The sequence below is a fragment of the Oryzias latipes genome, chromosome 19, assembly GCF_002234675.1.
Source record: "Oryzias latipes chromosome 19, ASM223467v1".
NCBI lineage: Eukaryota > Metazoa > Chordata > Actinopteri > Beloniformes > Adrianichthyidae > Oryzias > Oryzias latipes.
In genome coordinates this window covers 3697678-3715782 of record NC_019877.2, presented here as the reverse complement: position 1 = coordinate 3715782, position 18105 = coordinate 3697678, and the positions used below count along the sequence as shown (strand labels likewise).

Genomic DNA, 18105 nt, shown 5'->3' with positions numbered 1-18105 from the left:
CTCATTGCTTTTTTGCATCACAAGTGTCAGCATCTCTGTGTTGAAAACTGACACAAAGTGCTGAAAACACAACAAATGTTCTCAAATTTGTTTATCGTACGCAAGGAAACTAGCTTTTTTTTTGGCAAAACAGAAAAGATAATTTCTAAAATCGCTCTTAAATTGGTAGAAATGTGACTAAAGTAACCAAGGAAGATAAAGTAAAGCCGATTGTGAATGTAGCATAATTTGTAGGTTGTGTTCTGAATCTTTGGTCATTTTTGAGAAGAGTTTCGTTAAATTGAACTAAAATTCAGCCAAAAGCTTTAAATCTCTCTTTTTTTTTTGTAGGCACTGGTCTAAAACCTCATAAATAGATAATTTGTTATTCCAGAAATGTTTTATCACAATATGTTGTTGGATATTGCCCCATGTAATGTTCAAATTATATATTTAAACCCCAAATGTGAATAAAAGAAAAAGGGTGAGTGTGAGGAATCAGAGAAGGGGGCTGAGGTTTCTCCCTGCAGCTTCAACAGATGCTTTGACCAAAATGAGCCACACTCCAGTAATTAACATGGAGCATCATCTGCAAACTCCACATCTGGCTACGCTAAAACTATAAGCCACATCCTCCCCCCTCCCTTCACCGTCTCCCTATCACCACAGCCAGGAATCCCTCGTCTCAAGCTGACGCCTGCTGCTGCAACAACGGCGGCGGCGGCGAGGGGGCTGGGCCTCCTACACAGCTGTGAACAGCTGTTCCTGGGTATTTCCTCCCCCTGCTGTGCCTCCTCATTAGGAGAAACATGACAAGCAGCACACATGAAGGCAGCCCCCCCCACACACACACATCTGGCCCCTGCAGATGGAGCATCAGCCTTGGTGGGGTTAACGGCAGGAGCATGTTGGCTTACATCTCGTCTGGACGCTGTCCGCCACACGACCAGTATGAGCAAAACCTTCTAAGGGCTTCAGGCTCACCTGCACTCGTTTTTCAGACCATGATGGGGGCGTGTGTTTATGTGGGGGGGTGGCCCGGGGGCAATTTCTCTGAAAGTTAAACTGTGGGAATAGCAGATTTTTGGAAATGTTTGTTTTTAGCCCTTTTTTGGGTTCAGCTCCAAAATCTTGATAACAAAAGTGATTTATGTCCCAGAGCAGCCGTGGACTACAAGGACGAAACTGACTTTGCTCATTTTCTTTCTCCCCATTTCTTTCACCCCCCCCCCCCCAAAGAAAATCAAAAAAAAGAATTTGGGATAGAAATGATGAAATCACAGCGGGAGAAACCATCAAAAAAGGCCAAAATCTCTTATGGGGCTCAAAAAATATTTCAAATTCCCCTAACGAAACCAAACTACACATGTCGAGGACATCTATAGGAAGTTTTAAAATTATTATGGGATGGCCACAGGACGCAATATGGGAAAAAAGAAGATTTTTGTTTGAGTGATCTTCATGGAAATTTCGCACACCACCAGGATAACCAAAGTTTTGTTGACCCTTGACCCTTAAGGAAGAGGCCACCATCTTGAATTTAAGGATAAAAAAAACACCTTTTGCATTTTCTACAAATTTAAACTCCTTGGGATTTGTATCAATTTCCTCCTAACGTCTCATAAATCATTGGGAAGCTACTTTGACAAAAATACTGATGTTAACGTTAGATTTTAAACGCCGTTAGCATGGCCTTTCCCTGTTGCTCGCACATGTTTCATTGTGATATTGTGCAAATTCAACACATGGATCCCTGCCTCAAACAACATAACATACAATATGATCATATCAGGAATGTGGCCGTGGTTTAAAGAAAAAAACCTCCGTTTCCAAGGAAATCCAAAAGTTTTCCTTTGCCTATACTTGCAAAAATTACATCGACCTGTTCGTCACCCAGAGGTGACTAAAACATTAGATGGTTGCTATGGAGATGTAACCAACAGAAAAGCTGCTATTTTGGCAAAAGAGGTCGGGGCAGAAGGAGAAAGCGAGGGGTGTGTAGCAGCTGCTCAGCCAGTGAGGTTGGGTCAAAAGGATGTTTTCTTTTGTTGCCTTTTGTCAACATTTATTGGGATGAATTTTTAAAATTTTTAGATTATTCGTCTGAACTGCTTTCTATCAAACCTTTTGAAATTATGTAGTGTCAAATACATAAATAACTAAATAAAGGTTATGAAAAATAGAAGTGACAGGAAACATGAGACAAAAAACAGATATTTTCAAAATAAAAAAAAAACAACTAACCATTTTGTGTGGGTTTTAAACAATAAAGTTTTAGCTGTTCAAGTTAAGTGGCTAAGTAATTCATTTTTTTTTTTCAATGAGCAGATAAAAATTTTAACGAGTAGAAATATAAACTTCACTTCCTCATTAGAAATCCCATCAATCACAAGATGCTTGACACACAAGGCATAAACTTGGGGTTAAAACAACAACCATCAAAAGATGAACTTAAAATGGAATAAAATGCTGTGGCGATAATAGATTAAAAGATAGAAAGAAAAAAATACCTGGAAAAAGAAAGTTTAATGCTAAGTTAAAGAGGTGAGTCTTTGAATTACAAATTAAAGAATCTCCACTGTCCTTGCCATTATCCTGGTGAATAATCTGTGTCTTGATGCTGAATCTGTCCCCAAATGTGTGTGTCTTCAGGATAAAGAGCCTCGTGGGATCATTCCTTTAGAAAACCTCAGCATCAGGGAGGTGGAAGAGCCCAGAAAGCCTGTAAGGAAGCTCCTCTGTTAGCGCTCCTGTTGCTTTTTACTGTCTGAAGCTAATCATGCAATTCAATAATTGGATGCTGCTGCTTCCTGATGTCTCTTCAGAACTGCTTCGAGCTCTACAACCCCAACCACAAAGGCCAGGTCATCAAAGCCTGTAAGACGGAGGCGGACGGCCGGGTCGTGGAGGGCAACCACGTGGTGTACAGGATATCAGCGCCCACTCCTGAGGAGAAGGAGGAGTGGATCAAATCCATCAAGTGAGAGACGCGTGTCCGTGCGGATCCATTTACACCCAGGGGCACTTAGCCAGCCTCTAGCCTGTTCCCATGTGGGACTTTCTCACGCGTGACCTTGACTCTGAGGAATACCAACACACACTACCGGAACATACACACAAGCTGTGACCCGCTTTCTCACACTTCCATTCAGATAAGGCTCTGGTTCTGCTGGATAAGGTCACACCTTTTTCTGACAAGAGCAACGACAGTTTCACACACACACACACACACACACCTCCTCAGGCTTTGCCGCACACTTTAGAGGGTTTGTGGAGTATTTACACCACAAACCTCCACCCAGATGTAGCTCAGAAGAAGACCCACTCCCATAAAAATGCTGATTTTTGCTTTTCTTCTGGCATTTTTCTGACGATCGGGGACAAATAGAGGGAAAATTAAGCTCAAAATTATAAATAAAGAGTATTCAAATTGTTGGGAATCAGAAGCAGATGAAAAAGATCGCATATGCGAAGTAGAAAAAAACGCTGGTCAGATGAAGTTTCTTCTCTCTTCCATCATGGAAATGTTCAGGGTTCTCCTCCAGCAACAGGAGCGATGAAGCTGAAACAAAAAACAATTGATCACATGAAAAAAATAACTTTTACCAATAATTCTATTTTTTCTATCATTTCCTCAATTTTGTACTTTTATTGTTACTATTAAATGTTATTTAAACAGCAGGACAACCAGTTCATCCTGGTGTTTAAAGAGCAAAATCAATCTATTTTTGAGTTTTTAAGTGAATTATAATTTTATTCCTCATGAAAAACTACTACAAATCCGAATTTTTTGAGAATTTCTCTAAAAACCTGCTCTCGGAGCGCCAGCCCCTTCCCAATCCAGGAAAACGAGCGGGTCCTCACATTGTGATGTAGATACGTGAGGAACAGCCCCTTCCAGGAAGAGTCTGTGCTCCCAGCTCCGCCCCCAGGCTAACAGACACGCCCACTTTCTCCATGTTAGCGGTGACCGGAGGGCTAAAGGCAATATCATATATTTGGACATAGTTTACTCTGAAAAGATTACAAAAGCAGGATAAAGGACTTTTAAAGCAACATTGATTTAAAGATCTTTTTTTTTCCTTTCAGGTTTTCAGTTTAGTTTTTCTGGAATAAACTCAAAAGTCATTTAAATTTTGGTTTTCCTTTTGTTTTTTGCTTAATAATAGGAATTTCAGGAATTAGAGGTTAACGGCGGAAGCCGAGAAGCAATTCAACTTACATACCAATTATGTTTTGGGAGTTTTTAACATCTTTTTTGTGGAATTTTGGGACGGGGGACAACATACAGTAAAAAAAAAAAAAAAAAAAGAAAAAGAAAAAACTTTTTTATTTTATTTTTAGTATTTCTTTATTCAAATTATTGTGAATCAGAAGCAGACAAAAAAATGCAGCTTGTATTTGTGACATAGAAAACACGCAATGCGGGGCACATGCTCCCTTCTCCATTCGGATTGTAGACGACTAGGTCCTAGAAAACGATGCAGGTTTTATGAATAAAAATAAATTAAAATATCGCACACCTAGTGGTGAACCAAATTAGTCGTCCACTGATGTGTGCTCCTGAAATCCAGATATTTTGTGCACAACCCAGACAGGATGCTTTTATGCTGACATGGTCATCCTCAGACAAATGACCTCTGTTTTGTTCCTGTCTCCTTCCCCAGGGCGAGCATCAGCAGGGATCCTTTCTATGACATGCTGGCCACCAGGAAGAGGCGGATAGCCAACAAGAAATGATGACCGCACCTCTGCGGGCCGCATCTGCCGACAGCACTTCGGGGAGCCGCGAGGATGTAGTTTTTTCGGGCGGGAGAAAACGTAGAGGAGCGCCTCCATTTCTGCCTCCATTCTTGTCCAATGTGAATGTGGAGATGTTTTTTATTTTATTTTTTCTTTGCTCGGCACGGAATAATGACAAATGTGGGAAGGGAGAATTGAAAAGTTGAGGAGCAGCTCCCTTATTTGAGGTGCCTATGAGGAGACCGCCCTCTAGTGGACAAACCGGAACATTCTTCCTGACGCTCAGATTCCCAGATGCCATCAGACTGCAGCTTATTAAAGCCTCAAGCTCATCAGTCAGCTGGTCTGATTGATCAAAAGGACTTTATCTTTATATGCAAACATTCAGGAAAAGGTTGAACTTCAATGTCATCAAGTTTTCTCCTGTGTTTCATTCAAAATCCAGCTCTGTGAAGGTCAGTTCTTGTGTATTTATTTTCTGTCACAAAGAGTCCCCTCCCCAGATTACACTTAGCATGTATAGTATGTCATGTACAAACCGTTCACAGGAGGAGTAAATCTGTCTCCTATTTAGAGCAGAGGAGACGCTCTAAAGGAGACTAACTCCTCGTTTCCAGACCGATGCTTTTCCTCGTCTGGGGAAAAAAAATTATTCCTCAGTTTTCTGGAATAAAAATACAACAAATAACAACTTTTGCATCAGAACTCCTCAATAAAACCCTCCAATCTGCCAGGTGTGTGGCTATATATAATTAGAAATAATCCATTTGAGCAGAAAAAAACAGTGCATGTGTAAGAAAACCTGAATGCAGTTCTTGATATTATAATTTAACTTTAAGTTTGTTCATTAAGAGGCTCAAATACAAATATAATACAAAAAAAACAACACTCCTGGCATCTCAGTGTTTCTCCATTCACTTAAACGCTGTAAAACACACAAAAAAACAAACTTTTTTGACATAACTGTATTTTTAAGGCTTTTTACCTTATACAATGTATAAATTCAGGCATGCTAAACTAAAAGGTATAACAGCAGTTTTCTCAACTTTTCCTCAAAGCTGGAAAAGAAAGGAAACATAAATGAAAAATGAAAACGGTACAGACGCTCTTCCAGAAAAAGGTGATCGACGACTTGTTCTAAAAACCAAACATCAAATCCTGATACAGGATTGTTACTTACAAAAATAACTGATAATACAGTTGAAAAAATTAAATTCACAGTATTTTCATGATGCTAGAAGACTGTTTTTGTCATTAAAAGCTAACACAGATGGTCCACAGTCAAGACTTTGGAAAACAAGAAAGCATCTTTTTTTTTTTAAATTACCTAAAAAATAAGAAGGAAAAAGACTAGGATGCAGAGTGAAAAAGGTTAAAATATAACAGTGAATAAAAAGCTGAGAGATGATCTCAAGTCTGTCCAGGGTTAACGTGGAGGTATCAGTCAGCAAAGCCTCGCTGGAGTTCCCTCGGTTCCTTCAGCTGCACCCCGTGGGAAATATTGCAGCGCTGTAAATATGTTGACATCCTTTTTTTGGATTCAGCAGCTGGAAAACTGAGTGAAGCCACGAAGTTTCAAGTCCTGAGTTCCACCGAGCCGCAGCTGAAACCTTTAAGCTCCAGGCTTTGTTTGGGTTCCGACAGGTATATATTAATATTTTTCACAATAAATGTTTTAACAGATCAATGTTTTTTTTTCTTTAACCGTAGTAATGAGAAATACATCAAATAAATCCACATAAAAAGAAAAAAAAAATGTGAAAGTTGTGTTAAAAATTCTAGTTATTCCCCGTGAAGAAGCACCACTTCAAAAAAATGTCTATCATTCCTCTGCTGTTGTCAAAAGGGTGAAGATGGATCTGGAACACAAAAACGACAAAAGAAGAGGAAAGGGTTTAGGTTTTTGATTACAGTGGATGAAAGAAGCATTTGCTGCTTTGCTGATTTTGTAGGTTTTCCCTCCTAAAATGACATTTCATTTGAATGGCAACTTCAGTTGCACAGCGAGAGAGAAAAAAAATCTAGAAATTGACTTTAAAGATTTGATATTAATGGATTTTCTGCCATAGAAACCATGAATGTGTCGGTCGGGTCCAGTTTGATCCGGTTTAGAACGTTTCTGTTGTTGTACTGACCAATCAAAGGGTTTCAACAGTAGCTCCGCCTACCATCAGTGGGGGTGGACATAAAAATGGTGTGGTCCGGTTCGGCTTAATGGGTCCATTTTTAAAATGGAAACGGGGCTCACGGGTTCTGGTTCCCACAGACCGGGTTTTGCTGGGTTTACACTGATTCGGGTAAACCCAAACGGGTTTGCGTGGCAGTTATGCCAAAGTTTTGGAGGAACGACTCGACGCGGGGGGGGCCCCGTGATCCCCCCTCCTTCACCGAGTCTTTGGGAAACGCAAGTTGTGTTTTTGTATTTCCAACATTAAACTTTTGTGGCAAAAATGGACGTGGGTATCATACGGGGGGCGTTAATGACGTTATTGCGATGGCACACGACCTTAAATATGAATTTGAGTCATATTTAAGGTCGTACTTTCGGAAGTACGGCGGAAGTTTAAATTTTTCCCATTTCTCCGTCTTTTTCCTGGAATAGAACTCCTGCGTTGCGGAGGGACGGACGTCCCACGCAGACGTGACGGAGGGGATGTAAACTTGTACGTTTTAAGTTGATTCAAAAATCAACAAGGCATCAAATACTTATCTCCTCTATGGGAAGTATTTAAGGAGGACGGATGCTTACAGAGTCGGGACGCCGGGGAGTCAGTGGGAGTAGAAGTCGGCTCGGCCAAATCCGTTTTCTGCAAAACAGGTTGAAGTTGCTCAGATCTACTGCAGACGTTTACCAGAACTCTACTGATCTTTGAGAAAAGGTGTGATACCCGAGTATCCGTTGAGGTGTCGGTGGGATGAAGCGGTTGAGGGGGGGCTGAGACACGGTGGGGGTAGATGGTCCCTGCTGTGGTCTGTGCGGCGTCGTTTTTCAGGCGGGGGCCCGCTGTCGCGATGCCGCTTTCGGCTTTCCCTTTCGTCGCTGCTTCTGTTCTCGTGGCTCCGAGCCGCGTCGGAGCTCCGTCGCTCGGGGTCGCCGTCCCGGTGCCGCCGCCTCTTCTTCTTTTTCCTTCTGCTCTCGGAGGCCGAGTCCACGTCGGAGCTTCTGCGGAGGAAACAAACTCGGGTCACTGGAGTCCCGCTTTATGAGATGTTTTGATTCTACAAGAAAACTCCTTTCAGTTTTTTGGTCCATGTCTCTGTGGGAAGGATTTGTCAGGAGGGGTTTTGACGTCTGCAGATCCTTTACCTCACAGCAGCTTAGGCCTCGACTGAAAGACCTAATCACCTTTTTTAACCTAAGACCTAAAGTTACCTCACTAAGCCACTTAAAGCAGCTTGGTTGTGATCCATCAAGCTCAAACTGACTCCCGAGTTAGATGTGAGGAAACGGAGAGCTGCTCACCCGCTCCTGTGGTGTCGCTCTTTATCTTTCGACTTCTTTTTCTTGCTTTTTTTGTGTTTTCTGCAGCGATGAGGCTCAGAGCTGTCTTCTCTCTCCTTACTCGCGTGACCGGCAGTCCTCTTGTGACTGCCGTCGTCCCTCCTAGAGGAAAGCTCCTGGCTGGACAGGCGATCTTGCTGGGGGGAGCCCTTGGACTTGATCGGTTCCCGGAGCGCATCGGGTGAAGCGCTTCTGTCTCGTGAGCGGCAGTGATCCCTCTCCCAGGTGCTCCTCTTCATCGCACGGGGTTCTCGGTTGTACTGCTGCCACCTCCAGGAGCCTGGGGCCTCCTCGCGGTGGGGGTAGTTGTATCCCCTCCGCTCGTAGTCTGTGTCGGATCGGTGGTAGTAGTGGCCGTGATGGTAAGAGCGCCGTGAGGAGCGGTCGTACTCTCTGGGGTGGAAGACCTTCCGCTCCCAGTGACGCTCGGGAGGAGGAAAGCGGTCCCTGTACGAGTGATGGTGGTCTCTGTAGTCTCGCCGGTACCGATAACGATCCCCGTCAGTTTGGCGCCGCGGGCTCCTGTCCCTGTAGTGTTTCCTGCAGTCAGCCTGCACGCCGTCTCTGTCGCGAGTCGGCTGCCTGTCGTCACCTCTGGAACTCGACGTGGGCTCTTTAGCTCCCGTCTCTCCTTCCGTCGGACCGTTTGTTCTCGGGAAGCGCTCGCCGTCGTCCTCGCTCTTGCTGGGCTTCTGCGTGGATGCAGAAAGGCCGCTGGTGCTCTGAAAGCAGCCCCGCTGTGAGGACGAAGGAGCGGTCTCTGCGTCCGCAGCGGAGGGGAGCTCGCCGGCTGAAGGCGGACAGCTGACAGCGGTGTGGGGGGGTGGGGCTTCAGGCAGCATAGTAGCCCTTGCATCGGCCGCCTGGAAGCGCTGGCTTTCATTAGCAGCAGGTTGAAGGTTCTGGACAGAACCGGACTGGGAGGAAGCCGCAGCCTTCGCCTCTTTACTGGGGAAACAGGAGTGAAGGTTATTAGCTCGTCTTCATTAGCGCCCTAACAAGCTGAGCGGCTGATAAACAAGTCTCATCCTCCCACCCTGATCAGAATTACACCTAATGGAAGAAAAAACACTTTTCTGTCGGTCTCATCTCCATAGCAACCATTTTATTTATTTTGTTCAACGTAATTTTTAGAAGAATTGGCAAAAATACATTTTTGGATTTTCTTGGTAACAGATGTTTTTTGGTTAACCACGCCCACTTTCCTACTATGTGAATGTCAAATGTCGTATAATTTTGCTCAGCTGCAGCCAAGGATACGTGTATTAAACTTCCAGAGTGCTCAGGTAAAAATTGTGGCAACGAAAAAGAACCACCACTTTGGCGAAGTCGCCCCGATAACGCTGTTCAAAGTCTAAAAACGTTAGAGGAGGCAAAATGGAAGAGATGGCAGCCTATTCCCAAGGTCAAAGGTCAACAAAACTGTGGTTGCAGTTGTGCCGTTAAGCTTGCTGCATGTGTGTGAAATTCAGTGACGATCACTCAAACAAAATGTTTCTTTTCCCATATTGAGGGGAAAATGTGAAAATCGCTACATTTCACACTTTGCCACAACAAGGCTGCAAAGCCGTAGATCCTGTCGCCATCCCATAATAATCTTAAAACTTCCTTTGGTTACCCTAAACATGTTTCGGCTTTGTAAGTAAATTCTGAAATATTTTTAGAGCACCATAAGAGATTTTGACCATGTTTAAATGGTTTCTCCCGCTCTGGTGTCATCATTTTTTTAAGTGGATTTTCCACTAGCCCCAAAAATTCATTTTCATCAGTTACCAGGTGTATTTTTTGGTGAGTTTTTTTTGTTTGTGGCAGGGGCCACATTTTTGCTCGAGAGGCGCAGTAAAAAAAAAAAAAACAAAGAACTGTGAAGATCCTAATCAGGTCTTTGTGCAGATATGGACATGAATTCATGGAAGCAGGTTTGTACAGACTTGACATGGACTTTTCCTCTTACTTTGGTTGAGTGTGGCCACCATCGACTCCGTTGGCAACAGCCGTCACAGAGGATGAACTTCCAGAGACCTGAGGATCACAGAGCGGACAGGTCAGCACCATATTCAGACCAGACTGTTCCACACAGGAATAGGGGAGGCACCTTCTCTGGGGCCTTGAGTCCATTCACTTTGGGGTGTAAATAACCGTTCTGGTTAGACGCTCCGTAGGTTGGTCCACTGAGTTCACTGTCGTTGCGGCGAGCGCCTGCCTCCCCGTTGGTGACTTTAGGAGAGGAAGCGCAGATACTTTCTGCGGCGTTGCTTCCTTTGCTTCTAGATAAGCAGCCGTTGTCCAGAGAGGCGGCGTTCTCCGGCTCAGATTCTTCTGAGGACTCCTGGCTGTAGGGCACCAAGAGGGACGCTCCGTTCCCTTCGCTCGGCTGATCTCCGTTACTGCACACTGCGCCGTTGACGTGGTTGAGTTGGCGCGGAACAAATCGAATGTCTGAGGTAGAGTGTGAGGAAGATAAAGAACCGGAGGAACTTGTGGGATATGACTGACTGTGAGAAGATGACGGTCGGTTCTGTTTGCCCTGTCCAATAAAAAATGAAAGTCTTTGTCGTTTGTCCTGGTCCGGAATCATCGTGGGTCGGCTGACTGAGTGTGAAACAGAGGAGGAGGAGGAGGAGGAGGAGGAAGAGGAGGAGGAGGAGGAGGAAGAGGAAGGCAATACGTGGGTGGGTTTTCCCAGCACACTGCTGCTGGCGCCTTTGGAGCCCCCGGGGTAGTCTTTATGAGCTCCGTTCCCGTTAAGGTGGGTAGAGCTCTGTGAAAACACACAAAAGAAACTCACACTGAGCGTGTCTGTCATTTACCGCCGACGTGACGTTGTGGAAAGGTCTAGGCGTTACCTTGGCAGCGTGTTGGGGGAGCTGGGGACCGATGAAGCCCACGTTGTGATGGATGGCGTTGCTGCGCGGCGTCACCACTGGACGCGGAGACGACTGACCGGAGATGCTCGGGCTGCGGCTCGAGCTGCTGTAGTCGCCAACTTTTTTCACGTCTGAGGTCCTGAAGATGTAGACGGAGAAAAACATAAACTCGTGTTCTGTTGATCTACTGTCAGATATTTCATTTTTAGGCCAAAAGAAAGAGACTATGACGGTAAAATAAACGAACTGTAGAGGCGACGTTACTGTTTAAAGATCCACTCTGAGGAAAACTCCACTCTTTTTCAACACGTTCTTGTAGCTTTTTTAGTGATTATGGAGGACATAAATTAGGAAAATGAAGCTTTAGATTGCATTTCTGACTATATCTCTATTCATTGTGAATCAGGAAGAGATGAAAAAAAGCTGTTTGAAAAAGATCGTATTTGTGACAGACAGTAAGCTAGGCAGGTCAAAAGCTCATCTTTTTTTTTTTGCACTGCTAGTGTTAGTTTGTCCGTTAATATTTTATATTTTGGCAACTGCTGGCATAATTATAGTTAAAATAAACCTTTGAAAATACATCAAAAGATGATCAGAGTGGAACTTTAAACCTCCTAAAAGTTCAGTTTGTTTATCTTATAAATGCATTGCAGTCCCGTCCGTTGTTTGCATGTTTATTTCTTTTCTTTTTTTTTAATAAAAAACAGTGGGAGAGTAATTAGTTTGCTTTGCATACTTTAATGAATCTGATTAACAAAATATTAGCAAAGACAATGGTGGAGAAATAAACAGCCCTTCTCTCCTCTTCAACACAGTGCAGGTGAGCCAGAACATGGCAAACTTTTCACCCAGGTGTCGCCAATTAACAAAGGAAAAAGGTGAACCATGAAAAAACTACAAAGTAAAAAAGGAAATTTGCAAAGAAAACTACATTTTGGATCCTACACACACTCACTGTAATGTACCTGTAGGGGGTTTTAAACAAACACATGTCCTGTCAGAAACAGCACTTCTAAAATCATATTTTTACTTTCTGATATTCTACCGAATCATAAAAAAATGAAGACTAAAGCAAAACAGCAGGGAATTCTAAACATGTGGTTCTACAAAACGAGGTGCGGTTGACTCACTTGATGTAGAAAAGAACATAAGCCTGCTGGTTGAGGACAGACCGGATGTCGCTGACGGACACAGAGGAGTCGTTCATCTGATACCATTGACCGTTGCTGGCCTGGAAGACACAACAACGTGCAGCGATGGAGAGTAAATAAAGGATTCCTGCACAGAAACGCATCTTTTCCACGTAAAACCTTCGTCCGTTTCATCATTTATGCCGCTTTAGGAATACCTTAATATAACAGAAGTAGTGTCCAGCGTGACAGCTGAATCCGGAGTGAACCAGTACGGCGTATAATCCGTAGTTCTGTGGCTCTCCTTGTGACTGGGACATAAAAGGCCGCAGGTCCAGGCTCTCTGGATATTTCACATCCTGGGAAACACAAAAAGCTCATTAACGTCTTGGTGACTTCAGTGGACTGAAACGTGTTTATTTGTTTTGAGGGTATTATAATCCAGAACCAGACCAGCACCCAAATATTCCTGAGATCATTTAAGGCAAAACGTAGAATCCAGAGCCAAACAGGATGAGAAAGAGCCGATACCAGCAAACTCTGTTTTTCTTTCTTAGCAATTGTGGATCAACCTGCAGAATCATAAATTCTCTAAAGACATGCCTCCCCCCACTAGAAAGTCCAAAAGGTCCCTCGATTATGGTTGCACTGAAGTGCAAATCCCATCACCTACCGACTAGAGGCAAAAAACAAAAACATACCAATGTCCCACTCTGATCACCTTTTATTCATTTTTAAAGGGATCCCAGAGGTTTTTTAATTATGATGATGTTGTTTTTAGCCAAAAAACCTGTGTTGTTTTCAAGGACATAGTTTCTGCAGAGCGGCAGGAGATCAGTAGAAATTCGCCTCTGAGTTGTGGACGGGATTGTTTTAGGTTTCTTTTTTTTTTATTTCATTCTTCAACATTTCATATAGATTTATGGAAACTTTGTTTTCCCGATTTTCTTTTTTATTTTGATAAAGGTTTTTGTTTGCCTTTTGTAATTCTTGTTATGATCTGTAATATACTTTTGTGTTGAGTGATTTGCACTTCAAGGCCACCGTACTAAAGAGAGGACCGGATTTGAAACATCTGAACTCAACTTAAAAACATCTACTCGGCATTTAGAAACGTCTCGTGACAGCTTTTGTTCTTGGCGAGCCGGTTAAGTTGCATTCCGCGGAGATACTTTCACTTCCTGTTTAATCCTAACACATGGGATGATGCCCGCTAATCCAGCACCCGACCCGTCTCCCACGAAAACGTGGAGCAGAAATTCACGCTACCTTTGTAATTTTTCCTCCGGTAAAGTTGGCGAACCGTTTGAGTGAGAGGGTGAGCACGTTTGGGCTGCGGTGGATCGTGAATCTCTTCGAGGCGGTGACCATTTTCTTGCACCTGAGAAAAGCAGATGTTCAGACGATCAGCGGGTACGTCTGCAGACGCACACATAAACACAAGCTGCGTGTGGAGGTTCGGGGTCATGCGCGGTTCTTACTTTGTACATTTGTAGGCGTTTTCACCGTCCAGCTGCTCTGGCTTGACAAACTGCTCCAGAGCTTTGGACACACTGGGAGCCATCTGGGCAAAACACATTCAAGTTCCTTACTGTGCTTTAAGAGCTCTGGCACAACCTTAAAAAACTATAAATGAATGAAGAGAATGCTACCTTGATTTCTAAAGTAATGTCCAGAAAAGGGTCGAATGTGTCTGAGACGGCTTTGCAGCTTAAACATTTCACTACAGACAGAAAATATGAGGCGTTATAGATAGAGTAAAGCTGCTAGATAGTTAAAAGTGACTTTATGTGGTAGATAACCCATTAATAGTCACCTCTAGATCTAAGGTATCCGCCAAATACTTGATGAATGAAGGTGGTTGCCTGCGTCTGCCTGTCCAATCTGTCAAAAACACAAACAAAATCAATACATCACGTTTCAAAATAGAAAAAACCTTCAGTAGGAGTAATGGAAAATAAGTTATACATAAACAAACAAAAAGCAAGAGCTTTAGCTACAGTACAAACACTTAAAGGCTTTTTTTTATTAGTTAAACACAAATGACGGGTTAAATCAGTGATCCCTAAGCCCTGGGCTGCAGACGGTCCATAGAAAAACAAACACAGTTTTCCAGGTTTTTTTATAATCTGATTCTGAAGGAAGATTTATTTTGAAAAACTACTGGATGATTCTCCCCACCACAATAAACTCATCCTTAACGCACCCGCAGCTTTGTTAAAGAGGTTCTTTTTGCACAAAAGAGCCAATGAGGAAACAAAAGAAGAGCCTTCGACTTCAAAATAAAAGAAATCGGCATTTTTAAAGTTTAAAGCAGCTGCAGATGTTCTACAGAGGATGAAGATCAACTTTAGCCTCAAAAGTTAAAGGAAACTGGAATCCTAAAAAAAAAGGACACCCACTTTGGTACGTGAAAGTATTGCCTGATAATAAAGCGGTCCGTGGCCTAAAAAAGGTTGGAGACCACTTATCAAAAGCCCTTTGAACTGCACACCTAAATGTCACCTGCCATAATTTAGTAAAATGAATGTTGCAAAGAGACAAAAAGCAAAGTTGAAATCACTCACTTGGTTCCAGGTAAGCAGGACTTTTGCATAGCGTCCACTGTGTACCGCAGGAACTCGTGTGCATCCTCCTGGCTTCCATAGCGGAAGTGCTTTGCAATTCCTTGACAAGACAAAGCAACAAAAAAAATGGAATGCATGAGCAAAGATATCACCGTTGAGCTCTTTTTACAGAAAAAAAAGAGTAAAAACTCAACATGTAAAGACAATTTAACAGAAAGGCATTGGTCTTTTTGCAAAGTAGAGGCTTAGTTTTGCAAACGTTCTTACTTTTGAGCTCATTGAGGACACCAATGGGTTTAATGACGTTGCCTGAGTTGGCAAAAACCTGAATGATGTGGTTCTGCATGGTGCACATCATACAGAAGCCCGGCTCTTGACCTGCAGCAGGGACGGATTGAACTTCATAAATCCTCCCGGTAAGAAGCATCTCACAGAACTCCCAACAATGGTAGATAAATGATAAAAGATGAAGTCACTTACATGTCTTGGAGTGCTCTCGGGACAGCATGTGGTTGGCTAGGGGAGGGGTGTATGTGAGACACTGCAGGGCGGAGTTGAGGAAGCAGGTGTTCCCCATGTTTTGGAGACCAGCACCGATGCGGTGAACCTGGTTCCACTTCAGGGTGAGTCGCTCTGGAGGGAACAGGATCTTCTGTGGCAGCTCGATTCCATCACTGCTACTAACAACTGCACATAAAAAAATAAAATGGATTTGAGGAGCAATAAATAAAAGAGGCAGACATTTGAGGTGACAGAAATAGTGGATTTGCAGCAGTTTAATCAACCAAAACTCCATAAAATAGGCTTTAAAACACAAAACATTCAGATTTTGCTGCTTTTTTCGACAAAATTGTGTCTTTGTGGACTTTATATCCATGCAGCAACAAAAACAAAAGCTCTACAGACGGAACAGAAGAATGAAACACCAACATTTACAGTCATGTGCATAAATCTTTCATTCTAACTGGTGCAACAGCGAAAAAGCCACGCAGCGTTATTTTAAAAGAAATTCAGCTTTTTTCCCCGTATCATATGAAACCCTGAAAAAGTCTTCTGCTTTGAAGAAGCAGTTGTTGGCAAAAACACAACAGTATGATACAAAATAAAAAGACACTCCTCAAAACAAAGTGATGGGTAAAGGCGGGGATGTCTTTACCTTGGTCCTTTGGTCGATCCACAGAGGACGGCGTGCTGTTGTAGACAGCAGCGCCAGGAGTTGGACCCATGCAGCCTCCTGGAGACTTGAGTCTCGGGGAGTCGCAGGGCAGGGTGGGACCCCCCGCCCAGCTGCTGGAACAACTGCCCTCCATCCCGATGTCTCCACTGGTGAAGGTGGACCGGTTAAATCCGACTGACTCGTGGTCAGACTTCTCAGAAGATCTGTCAACTATGGTCATTGTTCATTGCTGTTAATAGACAAACAGAAGTACAACTTCATCTAGCATCTCCCATCTGATACAGTAAAGTTGCTACACTTTTAGTCAGAATAATCTTCAGTAGCTGTCAACTTTGCAGCAAAATCAGACGTGACACCCGAAAACATTCTGTTCCCGATTTATCTGTATGTGCAGGATATTCGATAAGGTTTGCTACATCAGCTTCAGAAGTTATATTTCATATTTTGGAGGGGAAAAAAAGGCAGTTTTCTCTTTATGTTTCAGTTGTATGTATGCCAAAAAACAATAGTTCATTTATATTTATCATAATAGTAGTCTTAACATAAATACAAATCAGTGTCTTATCTTTCTTAAGGGTGAGAAATCGACCCCATTGTAGCTTTAGGTGTTGAAGGTTGCAGACCTCTGATCCAGGGTCCCTTACTTGATAATAGCAGATAGATTTGGAATAAACCGATATTTTTCTTCAGAACTTTAAATGTATTTCTGAGTTTAAACTACAAGAAGACAGAAAATGGCAGAAAACAAAAGACTGAGAGCGGATGTATGAAACTAAACCGTATTCTTCATGGATTATTAATGAGGAACAGCAGAAATGTGAGGCTTATTTTGCAGGCCTATGAGTTTCAGTACAAAATCTGTTTTTAAATAATGTCACAACATCTTATTTTTTAATACACATACAAGATTTATTATGTTTTGCATACCAGGGTTTTTTAAGAGTTGTTCTTCAAAATCAGATTGCAAACAGTCAATATATAACTAATAAAAATATAATAAATTAAATGTTTTCATGTAGTTTGGTCTGTTTGTAAATAAACGATCCTTTCAGAATAAAAAAACAGACTTTCACTCTTTTATTTTGACAGCGGGGGTTAAAAACTACATGACAGGGGGGCGGAAGTGGCATCTCCTAGTGTTTTTCCTGCTAAATAAATTAGTGTTTACATTTATGTGAGTGAATATAAGCTAATATGAAATGTCTAACATAAAGCTAAAACCATCGGAAAGGAGGAAGTAGGTTTGGTTTACAATTGAAGCTTTCCTACTGGACTACTTCCATGTCGGAAGCGCATTGAGCAGCTGTTCCCTCCCACCTGCTCCGACAGGCGGACTTAACTAGCTAACAGACGGTGCTAGGCCTTTAACACGCAGCACCTTCAAGTTTAAGAAACGAGCTTTGATCTTGCGTAACTATGGGTTACGGAAAGCAGATAAGACTAATAAATTTACTGTCCTTTACCGGGAAGCGGCGCTTTGAAGGCTTTTGAATACCGCGTAAAGAACATTTCGCGTAGCAACGTTGTTGCTAAGGCTAATTAGCAGACGCTGTTCACTTTTGCAAAAATCGCAGAACTTTGGCGCTTTTCGAGACAAAAAATGTTACACTGGTACCTTAAACTTGATTTTATTTGTATTTTAAAATATTAAATCGCACATGTATTGCGCTTATTGAAAAAGGAGGGGCACAAAACAACACCGGCTGCCGAGAGAGCCTCAATGCGCCGCTTTCTCCGACATGACATCCAGAGCCGGTGTAAGGCTACTACAGCTCCCCGCAGCGCCTTAGACCCCCGCAGATATTTCCGCTGCGCGCTTACGGTGACGTTTAATCGTAAAGGTAACTCCGCACCTACCTGAAATCTCTTACAAAGTCGTTAATAGCCGTTTTAAATCCATTCCGTATTTCCAGCGGGTGTCCGGCGGTGAACAATGACGTAGCTGATTGCCTGACGGGTACATCCGGGTACCTACTATGAAACGAGGCCTCTGATTGGCTGACTCTTTTTTTCCGTGAGAAACGTGTTGGGAGGTTCCGTCGCATGTACAGAATTGTGACCTCTGGGTGAACGTTTAACCCAAAATCTATACTACATCATTTCAAATCATTAATTATAGGCAGAATAGCTTCACCCTCAA

General features: G+C 42.8%; 2 protein-coding genes across 2 annotated transcripts in view; one reads left to right on the top strand and one right to left on the bottom strand.

Annotated features, from left to right (window-relative positions):
• LOC101174779 (cytohesin-3) overlaps nucleotides 1-5645 on the top strand; it is a 29224-nt gene extending 23579 nt beyond the window's left edge. The window contains exons 11-13 of the mRNA XM_011487890.3: nucleotides 2632-2703; nucleotides 2805-2959; nucleotides 4647-5645. Of these exons, the coding sequence (XP_011486192.1) occupies nucleotides 2632-2703; nucleotides 2805-2959; nucleotides 4647-4719 (300 nt within the window). The 3' untranslated portion in view covers nucleotides 4720-5645. The remainder of the gene's footprint in view (nucleotides 1-2631; nucleotides 2704-2804; nucleotides 2960-4646) is intronic.
• A 386-nt stretch (nucleotides 5646-6031) lies between these two features.
• Nucleotides 6032-18097, bottom strand: usp42 (ubiquitin specific peptidase 42). The gene is made up of 18 exons (XM_023949569.1): nucleotides 17823-18097; nucleotides 15945-16194; nucleotides 15269-15475; nucleotides 15056-15166; nucleotides 14789-14888; nucleotides 14038-14105; nucleotides 13874-13944; nucleotides 13703-13785; nucleotides 13491-13602; nucleotides 12440-12580; nucleotides 12222-12322; nucleotides 11071-11230; nucleotides 10320-10985; nucleotides 10179-10246; nucleotides 8186-9172; nucleotides 7611-7885; nucleotides 7472-7529; nucleotides 6032-6581 (listed from the first exon to the last, which is right to left on the bottom strand). The coding sequence occupies exons 2-17, from the start codon at nucleotides 16183-16185 to the stop codon at nucleotides 7492-7494; spliced, it is 3429 nt and encodes a 1142-aa protein (XP_023805337.1). The 5' UTR covers nucleotides 16186-16194; nucleotides 17823-18097; the 3' UTR covers nucleotides 6032-6581; nucleotides 7472-7491.
• Between the last annotated feature and the right edge of the window lie 8 nt (nucleotides 18098-18105).

Bases quoted from the DNA above. Each gene is read 5' to 3' on its own strand.
- usp42 (XM_023949569.1), bottom strand. From the start codon at position 16,185: ATGACCATAGTTGACAGATCTTCTGAGAAGTCTGACCACGAGTCAGTC. The intron at 15,476-15,944 runs GTAAAGACATCC...TTTTATGTGCAG, and splicing joins GGATCGACCAAAGGACCAAG to TTGTTAGTAGCAGTGATGGA. The intron at 11,231-12,221 runs GTGAGTCAACCG...CTACATCTTCAG, and splicing joins TATGTTCTTTTCTACATCAA to GACCTCAGACGTGAAAAAAG.